This window comes from Pituophis catenifer, unplaced genomic scaffold, assembly GCF_029215685.1.
Source record: "Pituophis catenifer annectens isolate HBS135680 unplaced genomic scaffold, rPitCat1.0.hap2 SCAF_2, whole genome shotgun sequence".
Classification (NCBI taxonomy): domain Eukaryota; kingdom Metazoa; phylum Chordata; class Lepidosauria; order Squamata; family Colubridae; genus Pituophis; species Pituophis catenifer.
Window position 1 is genome coordinate 235,945,560 of NW_027256882.1, and position 18,557 is coordinate 235,964,116.

Below are 18,557 nucleotides of genomic sequence, written 5' to 3' on the forward strand. Positions count from 1 at the left end.
GAAATTTAAGATAGGGAAAGCATGCAGCTGCAGCCAGTCAGTGATGTGGAACAGGAATTGTCTTCTGCTCCTAATCCAAGAACACGGAGGACAGAGAAAAGGCAGGAGCACAGAAGGTCAGCCAGGTTACTCCTCACCCTTATTGATGGGCTGCATCAGAAGCTGGCTATTTAGCATAGCACACAGATAGAAGTGATGCTGGGAACAATGTGTTCATTATCTAGCTGTGTGATTGTGATTCTTGCCTTGCTTTGGATTGACACTATGCCTTGACTTGGATTATGCCTTGTGATCTCTGAATTTTTCTTGCCTCGTGAACTGTGTACAAGAACTCTTGTATTGTGGATTTAATTTTGCCTGGTGGGTTTACTTTGATTGAGAAACTTTCAAGTGCCTTGTGGACTCATTGGCCATTGCTTTGTGGACTAGCATTGGTCTGCTTGTGGCTGGACTTAATTGTGACAATTCTGGATTTTTGGTGAAGGAAATTGTGGGGGAATATTAATAAACCCACTAAACGTGTCTCTCTGTGTGTAAGCAGGACAGCACAGTGACAGAGTTCCCGTTCCCACTTGTAATGTGAGGACTCTTGTAAAAGCTTAATAGTTATAGGGTTGAATGCCGGCAATCTTGCAAGTATAATATTCAGCTTTGAAAGGAAAACCAGGAAAGTGCTACATCGATAATTCTGATGATTGCATAAAATAGAAGAGCACTATGCATTTTAAAAAAAAACAACTGAAAAAATTCATTCAATCAACAAATACTACTGTGGTCTGAAATTCAATGTTTAAATTATTATTAAGTAGATTAAGACTTACAATAATGACATGTAGCCCCCGAATAGCCTGTGTTTGCACAATTGCAATAAAAACTGTTCCAGGACTGTGAGCATTCACCACCATGTTCACAATAATTGGGCAGGCATCTACATAGTCAAAATAAATATAACAATATTTTAGAATAGCATTCAGGTACAGTATTGATTTTATTGCATCTATTTATTTGTAACATGAGTTGCGAGTAATCATTTCACAAATATATTAAAGAAATGAGAAAATAATTATATAAAAATAAGTGAAAAGGATTCAATATGAATTCAGGTGTTTGTGAACTGAGTGCAAACTCACATACTGGTGAGAGTCATCAGCTCTCTGGAATATTGTATTCTTATAATAATATATGACATTAATAATGTGGTTTTTTTTAGCAAATGTTATCTTAATTTATACCCTAATCAAAACAGCCATCATATTTTATCCTACCCAATAAAAAGATAGACATTTCTTCAAGTTGAGCTCAATTCCCGGAGATTTAATGAGCACCTATATGTAATTTTCTTAGCAGTAACATGGAAGGGGTTTCCTACTGCTACCTTCTGAGATTTTTATTTTAACTTGATAGTTTAGCCTACCAACATACATTTTTTGGTGTCTTAGATCTGATCCATTTTAGCTGTCTAAAATATGTCAAATACATGCTCCGGTTGCAAACTGACCAATTTTTATTGGAAGCATAAGAAATAAATAATTGAAATATTATCATTTTAAAAAGTCTGAAATTCTATTTTATAATCCTCTTATCTGCTAGGCACTTAGAATGAGTGAACATAAAATAAAGTAAATTATATAATGCATGGAAAACCATTAATTTTATCTGAATCAATTTTTCCAGAGATGCTGGTTAAAATGACCAGATAAACTCTCTTCTGGCATTCAAATGCTAGAATGTGTTAAGAGAATGGAGTATTAATGTATCCAATTTATGTCTGTCTTCATCTATCTGTCTATCTATCTATCTATCTATCTATCTATCTATCTATCTATCTATCTATCTATCATCTATTATCTGTCTGTCCATTCATCAGTCCATCTGTCTTTCGGTCTCTCTCTCTCTTTCTCTCTCTCCATCATCTATTATCTGTCTGTCCATTCATCAGTCCATCTGTCTGTTGGTCTGTCTATCTATCTATCTATCTATCTATCTATCTATCTATCCATCCATCTTTTAACAGTCTGTGTTTGGTTGTCTGAACTCACATTGGCCCATGGAACTGAATGCCCTGATTGCACAGATTTAAAATATCATAAATTAAAAATAAATATTTAGTAATATATGGCTCCGTTGGCTGTGCAAATGAAGAAAGAAGAACATGAGTAAGACAGTCAAGTTTCCCCCCCCCAAAAAGGAAGTAAAAGAAAAAAAAATCCTGAACTCTTAAATCAAAGGAAGAAATGTCTATTATCCTGCTACTGGATTACAGATACTGATTAGTTTCATAATATAGACCTTTCTGGAATGGCATGAAATGTACTTGGTTTAAAAGAGCAACATTGTCATGTCAATACCTTGTTGAGGCCAGCTATTCTGTTATAAGTTGATAACTGTTTAGTAAACCTTATAACAAATGAAGTGAAAACTATGGATAGATTTTTTTTCTGATATTAGTTTTATTCAGTTTCATAATATTTCAGTTTAGAGAGCCATTGGATGTAATCTTTAGTTTTATTTTAGAAAAAAGATCTAATGGATTAAAGGAAACCAGAAAGTTATACTTTTTTTCTTTTTTAAAAAACAATCCATCAATTACTGATTCCTCACTGAAAATTTATACAAATGAGTTTTGGACTAGAGATACATCTGGGAGTGCCTGGGGTGGCCAGAACCACAAAATGGCTGCCACAGGGGATCTGTCTCTTCCTAAAATAGCCACAATAATGGGCCTCACTGATCAGACAGCATCCATTTACTCGAGAAAACCTCTAGATGCTGCATATCATTTCCGCAAATGAATAGAATGCTGATTTTACAAGGATGAGATCCATGTATTTTCAACACTGGTCTTTTTTTCTCCAGCCAAAGAAAATTAATGCTCTGTTAGCTTCTGACTAGACAGATTTTTTTTTTCTATTACAAGACTTTAAACCACCTGCCATTAAAACAATATTTAAAGCCCTATAGTGGGTGGAAAAGGAAGGAAAATACAAAATTTATTCACTGGTCCCCAGTATGGTGCCTGTATTTGCAAATTCAGACTCACTCTGCAATCATGTTAAAAATATTAATATTAATACAAGCCAATGGAAGAATCTGCTTTGAGGAGTTGGGATGGAAGGAAAGGTTATTAGACAGGAAAGGACTATGCTATTTCAAATGCTTTTCTTTAAAAAATCATCTCCTGGTGAGATGAGATTAGGAAATAGTTGTTGATCCTTTATAAACTGTTGTAGATTAACAGCTAAATTAACCTGCTGAGTTGGGGAAAGAAATTTTCTGGAGGTTGTGTTTGTGAATGCTTTGTGGTTGTCTCCAGGCAAAAACATCATAGGTTACTTGAGACATGGGATAGCACTGGGGTGGTCTCTCCTGAATGTGCTAGCCTAGAAAAAATCACCCTCAGTTCAAAGCAGTCCCTCCGCCCTCTGCCATACAATCCAAATAGCAGTTGGCATTATATAGAGTAGGGGTCTCCAACCTTGGCAACTTTACGACTTGTGGACTTCAACTCCGAGAATTCTCGGAGTCATAAAGTCGTAAAGTTGCCAAGGTTGGAGACCCCTGATATAGAGCACTGGTTGCATTTACATCTGTGAAATAGATGCTTTGCAACATGAGGAAGTAGGACCAAAGATGGGAAAGAGATGCTCCATTGTGTAATTTTTCCACATTCATGTACATCTCAGCCATTCTGGGATATGGGCAGAGGCACACAGGCACAACTGACAAAACAGCTGTGCAAAGACATAGTTTTTGCAGCCTTTATATCCTTATCATATTCAAAGCAAAGGACATTTGAAGTCCTAAAGCATTCAGGAAATTGTTTACAAAAATCTTCTGATGTAGGATAAAGAAGGTTAATGGAAAGTAAGCCTTATCCCTAAATAAGCTGTAGTTATAGCCTATATAGGAAAAAAAGATCAAAGACTTTTTGTATTTTGTAAGAAGTAGGATCATTCTAATAATTCTTCAGAGGGCAGACATGCTCATGGTTACCATAGATCAGAAAGAAAAAATAGGCACTGAGAGTTTTGTAGACGTAATCAAAAACACCATGGAAAATATTTTAAAAATCTCTAGGTCTGGATGACATAAAAGAAAAGAAAAGTCAAGAATGTAATGAATAATATCTTGTTACAGCAGCAAAAAGGTACTGTATTTTTGTTTGGTTCCTTTTTTCTGATATTATTTTAAAAGCAATAAAAATAAATAAAATACAAATTTTTGATCAGTTATTAATGGCCACAAAGCAGTGTCTGCTGAGTCTCATTTGCATCTTTCAGAATCATGGCTGTAACTGGGCACTCTCTGAAATTTATTCTGAACAAGTCCTTTTGCACAACAGCCTTTCTACTATTCATTAAAACAGCTTCTGGATGAGTCTCGAGAGATGTTGTGGCTGCTGTTAAGAGTCACATTAACTTTAAAGAAGACACAACTTTTTTCAGGCTCACATGAAAGCATTGCATTCCCTCATGAATGTGAAAATGTTATTGACCCATTGTAGCCATAATGAGAAACAGCATTTTCTACACTACGTTATTTCAGTAGATCCTCACCCTCATCCTAACCATAACTCCATATTCCGAAATATTTTATTATTAATTCATATTGCCACATGAATACTTCTTAAGGGAGGCAAAACAACAAGCAATCTAGCTCTGGAGAATATGTTCTGTTACAAATATCTATCTTTCTATTTGCATAGAGTGCTTTTGATTATGCTGTTCTTTTTCAAGGGCTCAAAGACAGTGTGTAAAATTTTGTGTCATACAGTTTTCATGTACCAAGAAGCAGTTGGTAAAAAGAAACAACACAAATTGTTGGACACACAATTCTAGTCTATAGAAAAGTGTGGGTTACATGAAAAATTCTTTTGAAGGAAAAAAGATCCTTTAGATCCTAAAACTGCTACATTTATTATGGCCAATATTTTACTATTGTTGTTATATAAGAATATATATAGAATTATTTTGTTTATGATCTGCTTATTGGGTTTGGCAAATGTGTGCAACAATGCTGAATTTTAATATTCATTATAATCTTTTCATCTGACTGTCCCTGTGTCTTCCCTGAATAAATTGTGTGATCTGGTCTGATAAAACATTAAATAAATATAGTTAATCTATACACATCAAACCAAGCAAATTATATCATAAATTGTGTGATCTGGTCTGATAAAACATTAAATAAATATAGTTAATCTATACACATCAAACCAAGCAAATTATATCAAGTGCGTTTATTATCTATGACTCAGATACATTTTCACAAGGCATTTTATTGCCAATGTGGCCTTAAAATAATGTTGAGGATAGTTTGCTAAGTGCCACCAAGCCAGAGAAAACAGCCATAAATATAGATCGAGAAACTTTGAATTGCAGGGAAATTGAAATTCTAGGACACAAGTAATAACAGTATTGGTAAAAAAAGAAAAAAGAAAAGAAATTTGCCATCCCTTCTTCAAACAACTAAAAGGTTAGGGGGAAACAGTTGTCATTTTGTCTTTATATATCTCCAATTTACATAAGGACCAAAAAGAAAAGCATTGGTTAAAATAATTAAATGTTTTAATCTCAGCAGCAATCAAAAATCAATATTTTTCATTGAAATATAATCTCTTACCTATCTATGATGCCACACAAATCTATCTGAAGATCACTGAAATGTCCCATTGAATTTTGTTGAATTGAAATTAAATCTATAGGTTTGCCATCAATAGAAATTTGTTTCATACATCCAAGGAAGCTACTGTAGGGGTTCTTACATTCTGAGTTGTTGACATTAATCGGGCATCCTGGAAGTTAAAATATGAAAGTGATTAATTGGGGAAAATAATTAAAATTACAATGTAATGTCCTACTGATAGATGTACCATGTACTGGTAAGTATAATCCAAGATTCCAACTTAATTCATACATATTTCTATAATTCCAGAACACAATAAACAATGACTTGAAAAAATGCAGTTCTTTTATGTGATTTATGCAAAGTTCTAAGAAATACCTGATTAGCTTTCCCCATAGATGAAAGCTACAATGAATACATTTATTTTTAAAATAATTAAAATTATTATTAAAAAATAGGAAGGGTGCTCCTTATTTTTAAGATTAGCACACTGTCAATCTATCAACAAAAGTAAAAATGGAAATAAGCAGAGAGAAATGTAATGCTACCACGATGCTAGCCGAAAAGAAAATACATCAATGACATCATAAAGAGAAGGATATGCAAATTTGTAAGTTTTCATATTCTCAGTAATTCCCCTTCCAGTGACAAAAGTCCTTTGAATAGTTATCAGTTTAAAATTTGAATGCCAACAGGCTATGGAACATGACAAATGACACCATTTCCATTAGTGACTTGTTTTTCTAGTGTGACAGTGGTGCCTTACGATTAATGCACCCAAACCCTTCATTGATATTAATCCAAATGTATTACCTTCTAAGTCTTATTAGTCCTCCTTGGCTAATAATATTCAATTACTTTAACAGAGTTCATAATGAAGCCTGTTTATATCTTAAGAAAGAAAATTCTGATTTAAAGTTAAATTATGAGAAGCAATAGTAACAATTGTATTAAACCTCCTTTGCTTTATCCAGACAGTCTGCTATAACTCTGGGAGCTGAACGTTCAGACATTTTGTTGGAAGAAATTTTATATAAAAATTAGGAATAGGAAAATGTTCTTTTAAATTATATATGGAGTTGGCATTCATATCAGTGGTGGGATTCAAATTTTTTTACTACCGGTTCTGTGGGCGTGACTTGGTGAGCATGGCAGGGGAAGGATACTGTAAAATCTCCATCACCCCCCCCCCCCACTCCAGGGGAAGGTTACTGCAAAATCCCCATTTCCTCCCAATCAGCTGGCAGAGAATAGATGGGGGAGGGGCCAGTCAGAGATGGTATTTACCGGTTCTCCGAACTACTCAAAATTTCCGCTACCAGTTCTCCAGAACTGGTCAGAACCTGCTGAATACCATCTCTCATTCATATGACCTATGTATGCATATTTTCTACACAAAATGGCTTTGCCATTAGGTAAACATGTATAGGACTGAAACCATCAGTTTAATATGATATTATAGTGCTATAGTTCTGTGGTGCTATACTATATATAATTGCTCAGATGTTCAAAATTATCCAGTGAGGAAATTTAGGTTTCAGCTATGCCTGTAAAGATTATCAACAAAACATACACAGAACGTATGTTTACATTAGCTTGAGGACTAAGTCAAGTTAGGGCAAAAGGCACATGTAGAGATATGAAAGTAGTTTAAATTCTTTCTCTCTTAAATCTCTCTCTTAAATCACTCTTCATTCCCCCAATAAATACCCCAAAGGAGTAGCAGAAAAATAATAAAATAAAATAATTGAGAACAAATGAATCTTGAGAGCACGTGTTAACACACATACACACACACTGAATGAAATCTGCTTTTTTTTCATTTCTGAGCTGAATGTACTCCTCTGCCTTCAGGGAAAAAAAATGTGTGATGAGGCATCATTGTGTATATGTATCTTTTATCAACGAAAATGGGACTTAATTTCAGATATTCCCAAACATTTATAGTATAAGCAGGGAAAACTTCCTTGTTCAACTCTCCTGCAGTTTTAAATTCTGTTTTAGAATGTTGAAAGTCCTTTTAGAGATTACTATTGTTGTACATGTATATTTGTGGTATACAGTTTTGCCAATATTGTAATTTTTAGGGGAATAGTACACTAGTTTTATGTGTATTTAGCCTGATGGCTTTGATAATTTTACAATCATACTTTAGTTAAGATCATATTCAAGGAAAGATAGTGAGCAAGATTTAATATTAGTTTTTACAGCACTATATTAAGAAATTGCTTTATATGTTAAAATCAGATGAATCCTCTTCAAAAAAAACAACAACAACAAACAAGCATGAAGAATCTGTATATCTCATCAAAGTCAACTTTGAAAATAGAGTAATTTTCTTAGTTTGGTGCTAAGTCCGGAGATGTTCAACTGAAATCTACAATAAATATTGTACTCCCATATGAAACTAAGTTTCATTCATGGTTTTTCAAAACTCAGATTTCTATGCTTTAACAAGAAAATAAAATGTATCTCACCTCCAAAATAATAGGTGTCTCCTGAAAATATATGCATAGGTACTAACATATGAGATGTTGACATTGCTTCATTATCTACCATTAAGGTTACACGATTCTTTTTAGTTGACAAATATATAGAATGCCACTGCCCATTATGTAATCCAGCACCTAAAAGGGAAAAAATGTCAAGAAACATTGAGATCAAGAGAATTTATTCATATAATATCTGATAAGCACTTCATAATCTTTAGAACTTCTGAAAAAATGAAAATGACACTTTAATTCCAGCTTCTGTGAATTGCCATATATTTGCTTTCTTTCTCTCTTTACTGACTTCCTGCCCTTATAATACCAAGGGATAGACTATAGTATTTAAATGCAAGATTCCCAATTATCACAAGTAGATATTTCTAATTCTTTGGTGTAATTTGTAATGTCTTTTATCATGACCTCCAGTCAAATGCCTATTCAGGTTTGTGTGTGTGATAAAATTAGACTTGTATTGAGCCCAAAATTTATGTCGTTAAGCAAGACATTTGTTAAGTGAGTTTTGCCCCATTTTACAACCTCTCTTGCCAAAGTTGTTAAGTGAATCACTGCAGGTGTTAAATTAGTAACACAGTTGTTCAGTGAATCTGGCTTCCCCATTGACTTTGCTCATCAGAAGGTCGAAAAAAGTGATCATATGACACTCTAACCATCATAAATTGAGTCAGTTGACAAGCATCCAAATTTTGATGATGTGACTGGGAATGTTGCAATAGTCGTGTGAAAAACGGTCATAAGTCACCTTTTTCAGTGCTGTTGTAACTTTGAACAGTCACTGAACAAGGTTTGATGGAGTAATTTGATGGTGACTCAGTTGAATTATGGCTCGAAGCCAGCTCACAGAGTGATGCAATAGTCTGGATAATATCAACCCTAGCAGTAAAAATATCCTAATTTCTTATTTCAAAACTTCCATCTTCCTAAACAGATGCTGAACAACTAGCAAAAGAAATTGCATCGGGAGCATTATATAAAGACCATTCTGCAATAGGAAGTCTTGGTTTATTGTCAGTTAATCATTCATAAATTAATATGTGCCATTGTTCCCTGTTTTATGTGGGAAACAAAAAAAAAATCTTTATATATCTCTGGTAATGAAGTCTCAGAGCTGTGCTCAAAGTAATATGCTCCAATTTAATTATCACATATTGTCTGTGTGAAAGCCAGGTCATAAGTCTGCCTGTAGGGGAAGAAACCTGTCCAACCATTCATAATTTAATTACTCAATCTCTACTTGCAGACTTGATTTGCTCCAATGGCTACAATAAACACTTCAAACTTACTAGCAAGAGGGAAAAAAAAGTTCACAGTGTGCTGTTGTTAGATAACTTTCTGCTGAGAAAGCAAGGACCTTTTTTTAAAAAAAAAGACACATGGTATTTTATAGCTGCATAAGCAAACGAAAACTTTCATTTATAACTCCTCAGGAATTTTGTCTTAGTCGCATTGTACAGTGAGATAAATTCTATTCTAACATAGTTTTTGACTTTTCGTTGTGCAAAGTGTCAGGTTGTGGACAAATATTTTACAGAGAGTTTGATTTGTGCCTGCCGTTTAGTAGTCTGTCAGAAACGCATGTCAGGAAGTCAGTTAGACATTACAGGGCATGGCAGAAATCACTTAAAACAGGCAGTCAACTACAATTGTGTCATTAACATGCATGTAATTGGGTGATTTAAACTGCTTTAGGGGAAGCCAGCTATATCACAGTAAATGGCACATCAGTGACATTTTTGCTGTAGAATTAACATTTTCTGATGGTGAGCCCATCAGAAAGCCACAAATTGACACACTTTCTGCATTATTTAATCTGAGTTGGGGAGTGTTAGCAGACATTGCAATTGGTTGTGCTGCTACTAAACCCAATGTCAGAACTTCATTTCTAGGATGAATGCTTTGTATAAATCACCACCATGATACTGAATTGCTACTGGCAATCATTCAATTATCCCATGTTGTATTTCAGTTACCTTACCACTCACTCAAAGGGAGAGATGCAAATAAATGCTGCAAGGGGAAAACCTGTTAAACTCCTGTTTTATCAACGCTTCTATAAACCAGATATGTGATAAAGACCACAACATTCAATTTAAAAGCAATATTAGAATAATGCTTAGGGTATTTGCTTTAGGGTTTAAATATCTGGCTCTAAATATATGGCTTGTGAATAATAGAACTATCGGAAATGACCCAGTAAATCCAAGCAAATGCTAAAATAGTTGGAGGGTTTTTTTTAAATGTATCTGTTTCACTGTATTGGTCATCCAGATTTTTAAAGGCCAGATCTGGTAGCTCTCAGGCAATTAACCTTGCTGACATTTCATATACAAGACTGGACTTTTATATATGACATAAGGTATTTTTATTTTTCCCAGTACTTCTATTGTACCACTATTTGTCCACTATTGGGAACAAAACATTGGATTGTAAAGTTACATAAATGATTAAAGGCAGTGAGAGAACATCATTGAACTTAAGTCCTACTTGTAAGTTCCCCATAAATAATTGGCCATTGTGGACATAGAATGCTGGACTAGATGAGTGTGGCTGTTTCTATGTTATAGTCTAATGACCTCACAAATGGATATTCATTATGCAAGTTCAAGGAATATTTCTATCCAGTGCCATGTGTAAATTAATCTGTTTTTTTATTATTATTGGAATGACCTTCAATGGCCATGAAAGTTAACAGTGATGCAACTTGTACCATTTTATCTGGAAAGCAAACCATAACCCAACCCCAAATATAATCTTAAGGCACCTCTAAGAATTACTTAGAACTATGTCCAAATTACTGCTATCAATCTCTGCTATCATACAGATTCTGTAATTCATATATTTAGGCATAGAGGTTTAGATTTGCGATAAAAGAAGGGATGTCTATACAGTCTTTCCTTATGTAAGTTTTTTATCGGGTCCAGAATTCTATCTTCCAGAGAACCAGACAAGCACTTTGTAATAAATATTCTGTATTGGGAAGTAAACTCTCCATGTACTCAGTATCAGTGGTGGGTTTCAAAATTTTTTACTAACGGTTCTGTGGGTGTGGCTTGATGGGCATGGCATGGCTTGATGGGGGTGGCTTGGTGGGGGTGGCAGGGGAAGGATACTGTAAAAACTCCATTGCCTCCCCAATCCAGGGAAGGTTACTGCAAAATCCCCATTATCAGCTGGGACTTGGGAGGCAGAGAATAGATCGGGGTGGGGCCAGTCAGAATTTTTACTACCAGTTCTCCGAACTACTCAAAATTTCTGCTACCAGTTCTCCAGAACTGGTCAGAACCTGCTGCAACCCACCTCTGCTCAGTATATCATATATTCATTTATTCAAATTATTTCAGCTGAACAACATATGAAGTTGAGCTCTGTAGGAGGCCCTGTAACAAATATTTCCCATGTTAGGCAACTTTGGTGTTCTTCCAACATCAGATGTTTAAGGTCAGAGTGCCAGGATTCTCATCTACTGCCATGCCAACTGGGGAATTCTGGTATTTGTATCCCCATTTACATTGGAGAACACTGGTATGAATAAATCATATTTTTCTCACTTCAAAAATAAACACACAAAATGCTGTCATCAGAATTCTGATGCTTAAATCCAGGCATTTATTTTAGAAATTGCTTCTTTTTGCTTCACCTGCAGTGATGTCACTCTGTGCCTTTCCGGGTTTGTAGAAGCTCAGCTTAACTTTTCCGTCACTTAGATACATAAGGAGGCCACCTGAAGTCTGATATAGTTTATTTGATAGCAACAGTCCTTCATTGTTCCAGGTGCGGAAATGAAAACTGACTGAAATCTCATCTAGTCCTGCTGTTCCAGGCAATGCTAAATAGCTGTTGGGGTTCAAAAAGGTGACAGGAATAATTGGAGGCTCAGAACAGGAAAATGATATATTGCCCTGGAAACAAAGGAAACAAGATAAACATTAGGCCAATGCAGAAATGGAGAGGATTAGCCAAGATTAGTTTGTCTGTTACTATGGTCAGATATTACGGATAGCAGTTGTATATTGTTCAGCTGCTTCAGGAAAAGATGGTGATGAAAAGTAGCATTTTAAATAGATAATGTCATCTATTTGAGAGCTGTCAGTCTGTACCAGGAGTGAAATGCACTTACCTTCTCTACCGGATCGCAAATGTGAGTGCACACATGCGCAAGCATAGCAAGCACACACTGCCTCCACGCATGCACAGAGCCTCTGCATGTGCAGAGGGTCAAAAATGGGATGTGATGATGTCTGGGTGGATGGGCGGAGCCTCCTGCCACCAGGCCTACCGGATCGCGCAAGCTGGATAAATCTGCCTGAATTTAACCACTGGTCTGTACTGATAAAAATACAGAACTAGAAGCATCTACCCAAGGTTGCTAGTCAATACATGACTAGTTTAAATAATGTGGAGAGTCCCCTGTGTGTATATTAGGTATGTGAAGATGATGTTGATAACCTAGATGATGTTGATAACCTATATTCTTTACAAAAACAGAGGACTGAACTTTTGAACTACATATAGGTACAGAGATAATTGTAGCTATATGTTTAGGTATCATTTTCCCAATATACATCTCTAAGTTTGTCTTTTTCTCATTAAACATACTTCTCCCCCAAGCAATTTTATCACCCTTTCCATGTATATATGAATAGCTGTACTCCCTTTAATCTAATATGTACATTTTTGTATATATCGTATGCTGCAAATTGCATCACAGTCTCAGGAAAAGTGCTGGTTTTGGCATATAATTGTTCTAGTTTGCAGAAAAGTTCAGGAAAGTTTAATTGCATAAAGTCATGTTAAAATGAGAACTAGATATATTCTGTTTATCTCCCATTCCTAGAAATTAAAAAAAAAGTTTCAAATGATTCTTTATTTTTCAGTTTAAACTTTAAATATGCATAACTAGATTTTCCAATGGCATTTCTTTTCATTCTTTCTCTATTTGTTATTCTTTTTGGTAGTTTATTGACCATGCACATGAACATACCGTTTTACATACATGATGAAAATATATAACTGTGTAACATGGAAACAAGTATTTTTCAATATTTTGACACTTATTACCTATTCCATATTCCCCTCTAAAAATTTTGGGGCTATGCTTAGGCTCTTGGCCTTAATCTGGTCCTGTGTTCACACATTTAACAATTGGAACTGAAGTTTTTCAAATATATTAAGTGATATTGTCAATTTAAGCCAGTTACAATGAACTGAAATTAATCAAGCCAAAATGTTAAGGTATACAATGCATCCTATGGTAACTTCACTTTTACAAATTGATTGAAATGCATTGTTTTTGATAGAAGAGAATATTTATAGCTCAGTGTTGAAATTATGGGATTTTTGGTGCTTTGGGGTTTTGTTGGGGTTTTTTTTTTTTTTTTTGCATACGTTTTATTATCAAACTAGGTAACATCATCAGTGCTGTATTATTTCCTTTGCCACACAAGCCTCTATAATCTCAGAAAAAAATAAACCAAGAACTAAGGGGCCTTCTGAACAATATGAGATGAATAGAGGTAGCTGTTAGAAGGAGACATTAGGCTTGTACCATAGTGTCTTAATTTAATCACACTAAAGATATTCCTTTTCATTCCCCCATGGCACCGTATTCTGTTATTATGTTATGTCAACCAGAAAGATTTTTCATGGGCACAGTTAAATGGAAGGAAACAGGGAAGAGAAAACTATTTCCAATAGTGTACTTAAATTATCTTTTTAGAATTAAATACATTACAACCTTAGATTGCAATTTGAATATTACTATTAAGTAAGGCCCAAAGGGAAAAAGAATGTATATGTATGTGAAGAGAGGGGGGGAGGAGGAGAGAGAGGGGGGTGGGAGGGGGGGGGGAGAGAGAGAGAGAGAGAGAGAACACATATAAATATTTCTTACCATTATGTTGATCTGAGGTTTATATCTCTTGGCCAAATCAATAATATTCACACCATTGTAATAAATATTTTCAAAACATCCATGAAAGTTTTTCCATGGTAATATCCCTGATTTTCCAGGCATTGGAATCCCTCCAAAGCTGAGCTTAGAAAGAGAATAAAAATCAATAACAGTATTAAATTATTTTCTGACAATCTGCTTGCAACTATGATGACAAAAACACTAACAGTAGAATAAAAACACCACTTTCCATTTTAGACAAATTAAGCATCAATTTATTTTTTTATTTATTTGAAAGCTCTTTCCAAATTAGCAAATGCATTAACATAAATTGCAGGTTAAAATGCAGACCTTAAGTATAGTTCCATAGGTAATAAGACAATGTAAAATACTCTAAATAAACATGTTCTCATTCTTGAAATGGGGAAGAATTATTCAATAGTAATTTTAAGAGAATAAAATGTGTTTCTCATTTCTAACTGAACAATGCCTACTGATAAATATCAATTCAGAACAAACACAAACACACATATACACACACTATAAAGATATAGATACACTCAGCATACATGCAAATATACTATACATCTACATGTATATAGTGATGACCTAATTTTTATCAATGTTTTATACTGTGCAAAGATTCTGTTTTCACGTGGTCATTGTAACTGTCTATCTGAAATTGTATTGTGATGTTTCAGTCCAATGAAACTACCCATATGTGTGTTTTACAAATATGTGTATTGTTATTGTTATTTTTTTTTACTAAAGATATACATGGCATCCTGTTCTTCATGTTATAATTCATGCTCTGAACCAATGATGAAGAACTTGTGATCTTCCAGATGTTGCCATACTGTTGCTGTAGTACTCTTGGCCATGATACATAATGGCTGTTGGGAGTTATATTTCAGCAATATTTGAAGATTTATAGATTTGCAATTCCTGCACTGTGCTGTACACACAGATGTTATAGCCATGAACGTTCCTGAGCAATGAGTAGTTTTATTTTACATAGAAAGCTGCTCAGTCTTTTGAATAATTCACATGAACTCTGCATACTTATCACTACCTCATGCTCAAATACATTTGTTCTATTTCCCATATGATTCTATAAACCATTACACAGAGATGAGAGATGATAAGATAAAGGATAAATGTCTTAGAGCAATGACAAAGTGATCAGTTACCTTCTTCCACTGGTCTAGAGAAGGATTGGGCAACTTTTTCTATAGGATACTGGAGTAATATGTTTGTGGCTACTTAGTAGGCTCGATTGAAGCACATAGTAAGTGGTACTTTATTTTTTACTCTGATAATTGTCTTCTTCTCTTTTAGGCTATTGCGGCAGGAAACAGCCAATATTTTTCTTACTAGAGGCTTGAACTGATTTCTTGCAATACGGGTTTTGATATTAGGATGATTTTAATAAATAGAGACCTAGATTCAAAGTTTATTTCCCTTGTCACTGCAACTTCACCTAAAATAAGTTTTTTTAAAAAAAAAAAAACACAGCAAAATATTTCTTGACCATGCCTTCCTTAGCTTTTCTTATGCTTTCCATGCCTGCTTGAATGATTAACACTGCACATTTACTAGCAAATAATGAACGGATATAAGAGCTGGCTGGTGAAGTTGCGTTGCCACCAACTCCCCCATTTAAGGGGGTAAACTCCTTCAAATTTACTCAGCAGGGAAGAAATTAGCATCCCCAACTGAACACCAATATAAAACTGAATTCCCTGCTAATGTTGTACTTTCTCATTGTCCATGCTTTAAATCCTGCATAGCAATGATTTCTGAACCATGTTTCATAACAAAATCAAATTTGGTTAATTCTACAGAAAGCAGAGAAGCAGAGAAGTCTCAACTATGCATCTCACAGTATCCTTGAATTGCATAATCTCATTTACAGCACAACGATAATAATTCTAATAAATGAAAGATAATTTTCACACCTCATAATCAAGGTCCAAATAATTGAATTCTCCCTTTGCATGAAAATGGTGAGTGTGTTTATCAACTGTAAAGTTCACTTGATTATTGAAATGTTCAATGAGGACTGAATGCCAATGCTGATCATCCAAAAGGCTACCCAGAGTGATATTAATCTGGGCATCAGCAGAATACATTTTAGCATCACCTTCAAGAGGAGAAAAACAAATTGTTAAGTCTGCTATAATAAACAACAGAGATGGCAAAGATATGAGAGTTCAGATTTCTTTTGTTATGTTATTAAAAGAGGGACAATATGACTGTGTATTTGGTACCTATATTGATGAGTAAGGAAAGCTTCCCATTAGCTAAAACCAATGTGATGTGATCGCCATTCTGTCCTTCTCTGTGTAGCAGAATCCCATCCCTTTGGCTGGTTTTAAACTTCAGAGAAATTACATCTTTTAGGGCTGTTGTGGATTTGGGTTTAAATCTGTAAAGCACGAAACTCCTTCCATCAAAATCTGCTACATCAGATCCTGGAATTAAAAAAAACCAAACAAACAGTTTTCTTATAAAACAGTCATAAGAACATGATAATATATTGCTCACACGATACCTAAAACATGAATGTGAGAAATGTTGTTGTCATGAATAACATGGGGAAAAATGGAGATTTAAGGAGGATTCGTGTTGTTCTAAGTTACAAAAATATTACAAGAGCATTTGTCAAATCCTGAAATATAAGAGAGAAATAGAACAATTTTCCATTTTCTACCCTGTTTCCTCTAAAATAGGACATCCCCTGATAATAAGCCTAATCGGTCTTTTGAGCGCATGCTCTAAAATAAGCCACCACCACCCCTGAAAATAAGCCCTCCCCAAAAATATTTAAACGCATGCACAGCTGGTCCCCGCCATTTCCTCTGGTTAGGGTTAGGGAGACAGAGCTGGAAATCAGGTAAGACAGCAAGGGGAGCCCCATCTTGCACCACACACTTGAAAATAATAAGATCTCCCTGAAGATAAGGCCAAGAACTTATTTTGGGGTTCAAAAAAATATAAGACAGGGTCTTATTTTTGGGAAAACACAGCACAATTTTCATATATAATAGGCATTCTTTCCCCAAAGTTATACACATTTCGCCATTGATAACACACTTTTGTCTCATTATATGTTAGCAGAGGCATCTGTAGATAACTGTGATGATGCCAAAATAAATGAAACCTGAATTGCAACATCACAGGGAAATCTCTGCCCTTTGAAAATCTTGCTAATGGTATGAATATGTAAAGGGAGAAGCTTGTGTTGCGACACCACGAAACATGCTTTGCAATTTCGTCCCTTCTGCTTATGGCCGTGCATTTGAATTTGTCATTTTCATGGATGTGCACTTTCAATAGGATATTAGACATTAACATAACCCAGTATTTATCATAATCTGTAAGTAAGGGTGATTTAATAAGTCACAAACAACATTCACACAGCCTAAGTAAAGAAGACAAAAGAGGCAATAGTTCTTGAAAGCTACTTTTGTGAAGTAAATGAAGATATATCAGACTTCCCGTAGGTTATTTTTCAATTGACTGTCCTCTTCCAAATCAATGGAAAGCTCCTATTTCATATTATGTCACTTGACAAAACACTTGCTATATTAGGCTTTATTTTGGGCATAAGCTTTTGAAAATTCATCCTTGTGAGCCCCATTAAAGAATCCATTATCTCTGCTGAAGGGGTATCTGCAGTATTTTAAAAGATCCTGTTAATACCTTTGACTTCTTTTGAGTTCCCCCAATTGTTTTTTTTTTTTCAGTTTTCTATATCTTTCCTGTAAAATTAATAAATCTGCTTGCAACTCTATACAACCTCTCTGTAAATAAACTTCACTCAGATACTGCAACTATCTGAGACTGTCTTTCCCTTTTGTTTTATTTTTAATCACTGCCTTTCCACTGGGAAAAATAAGTCCATTAAAACAGGGAACCCAGTGAACAACATGCTAAATGTTCAGTCTTTTCAATATGTTGTAATCTATCAACTACAACTATCAGTTAACAAATCCATCAGATGTAATAGTTGGACATAATCCCTATGCTCTTTCTGGTTTTATTTTTTACTATCCTTTAACATTGAACCTTAATGATGCACTTTAATGGTGCATCGGTATTTCTGAACATGGGGTTTATTGATTTTTTTTCCTTTCTTTTCCAATCTCCAAAAAGTGGACAGATCAATAAATTGAAACATTCAGGCACATAATGTCCAATGACTCATGAAAAACATAGTATTTGCCATCCTAGTTTGCTTAAAGCAATCCCCATAAAGGGGAAAAAAATTTTCTACAAATGGAATTCAGAATTATGTAGATAAATTCCAACTTTACATGTTATTGATCTCAGTATGCAAAAAGTCAAGATTAAAAAAAGGATAATAAAGTGTTAACACCAGTGGTGGGTTTCAAATTTTTTTACTACCAGTTCTGTGGGTGTGGCTTGGTGGGCGTGGCATGGCTTGGTGGGTGTGGCAGGGAAACCTCCATTCCCACTCCACTCCAGGGGTAGGCTACTGTAAAATCTCCATTCCATCCCCAATCCAGGGC

At 34.9% G+C, this 18,557-nt stretch overlaps 1 protein-coding gene across 1 annotated transcript in view; it reads right to left on the minus strand.

The window, feature by feature from the left end:
* Positions 1–18,557, minus strand: part of CNTNAP4 (contactin associated protein family member 4) — a 262,491-nt gene that overhangs the window by 58,374 nt on the left and 185,560 nt on the right. The window contains exons 5-11 of the mRNA XM_070935657.1: positions 16,293–16,496; positions 15,981–16,165; positions 14,023–14,166; positions 11,770–12,031; positions 8,103–8,252; positions 5,623–5,794; positions 822–928 (exon numbers count right to left, since the gene is read on the minus strand). Coding sequence (XP_070791758.1) covers positions 822–928; positions 5,623–5,794; positions 8,103–8,252; positions 11,770–12,031; positions 14,023–14,166; positions 15,981–16,165; positions 16,293–16,496 — 1,224 coding nt within the window. The remainder of the gene's footprint in view (positions 1–821; positions 929–5,622; positions 5,795–8,102; positions 8,253–11,769; positions 12,032–14,022; positions 14,167–15,980; positions 16,166–16,292; positions 16,497–18,557) is intronic.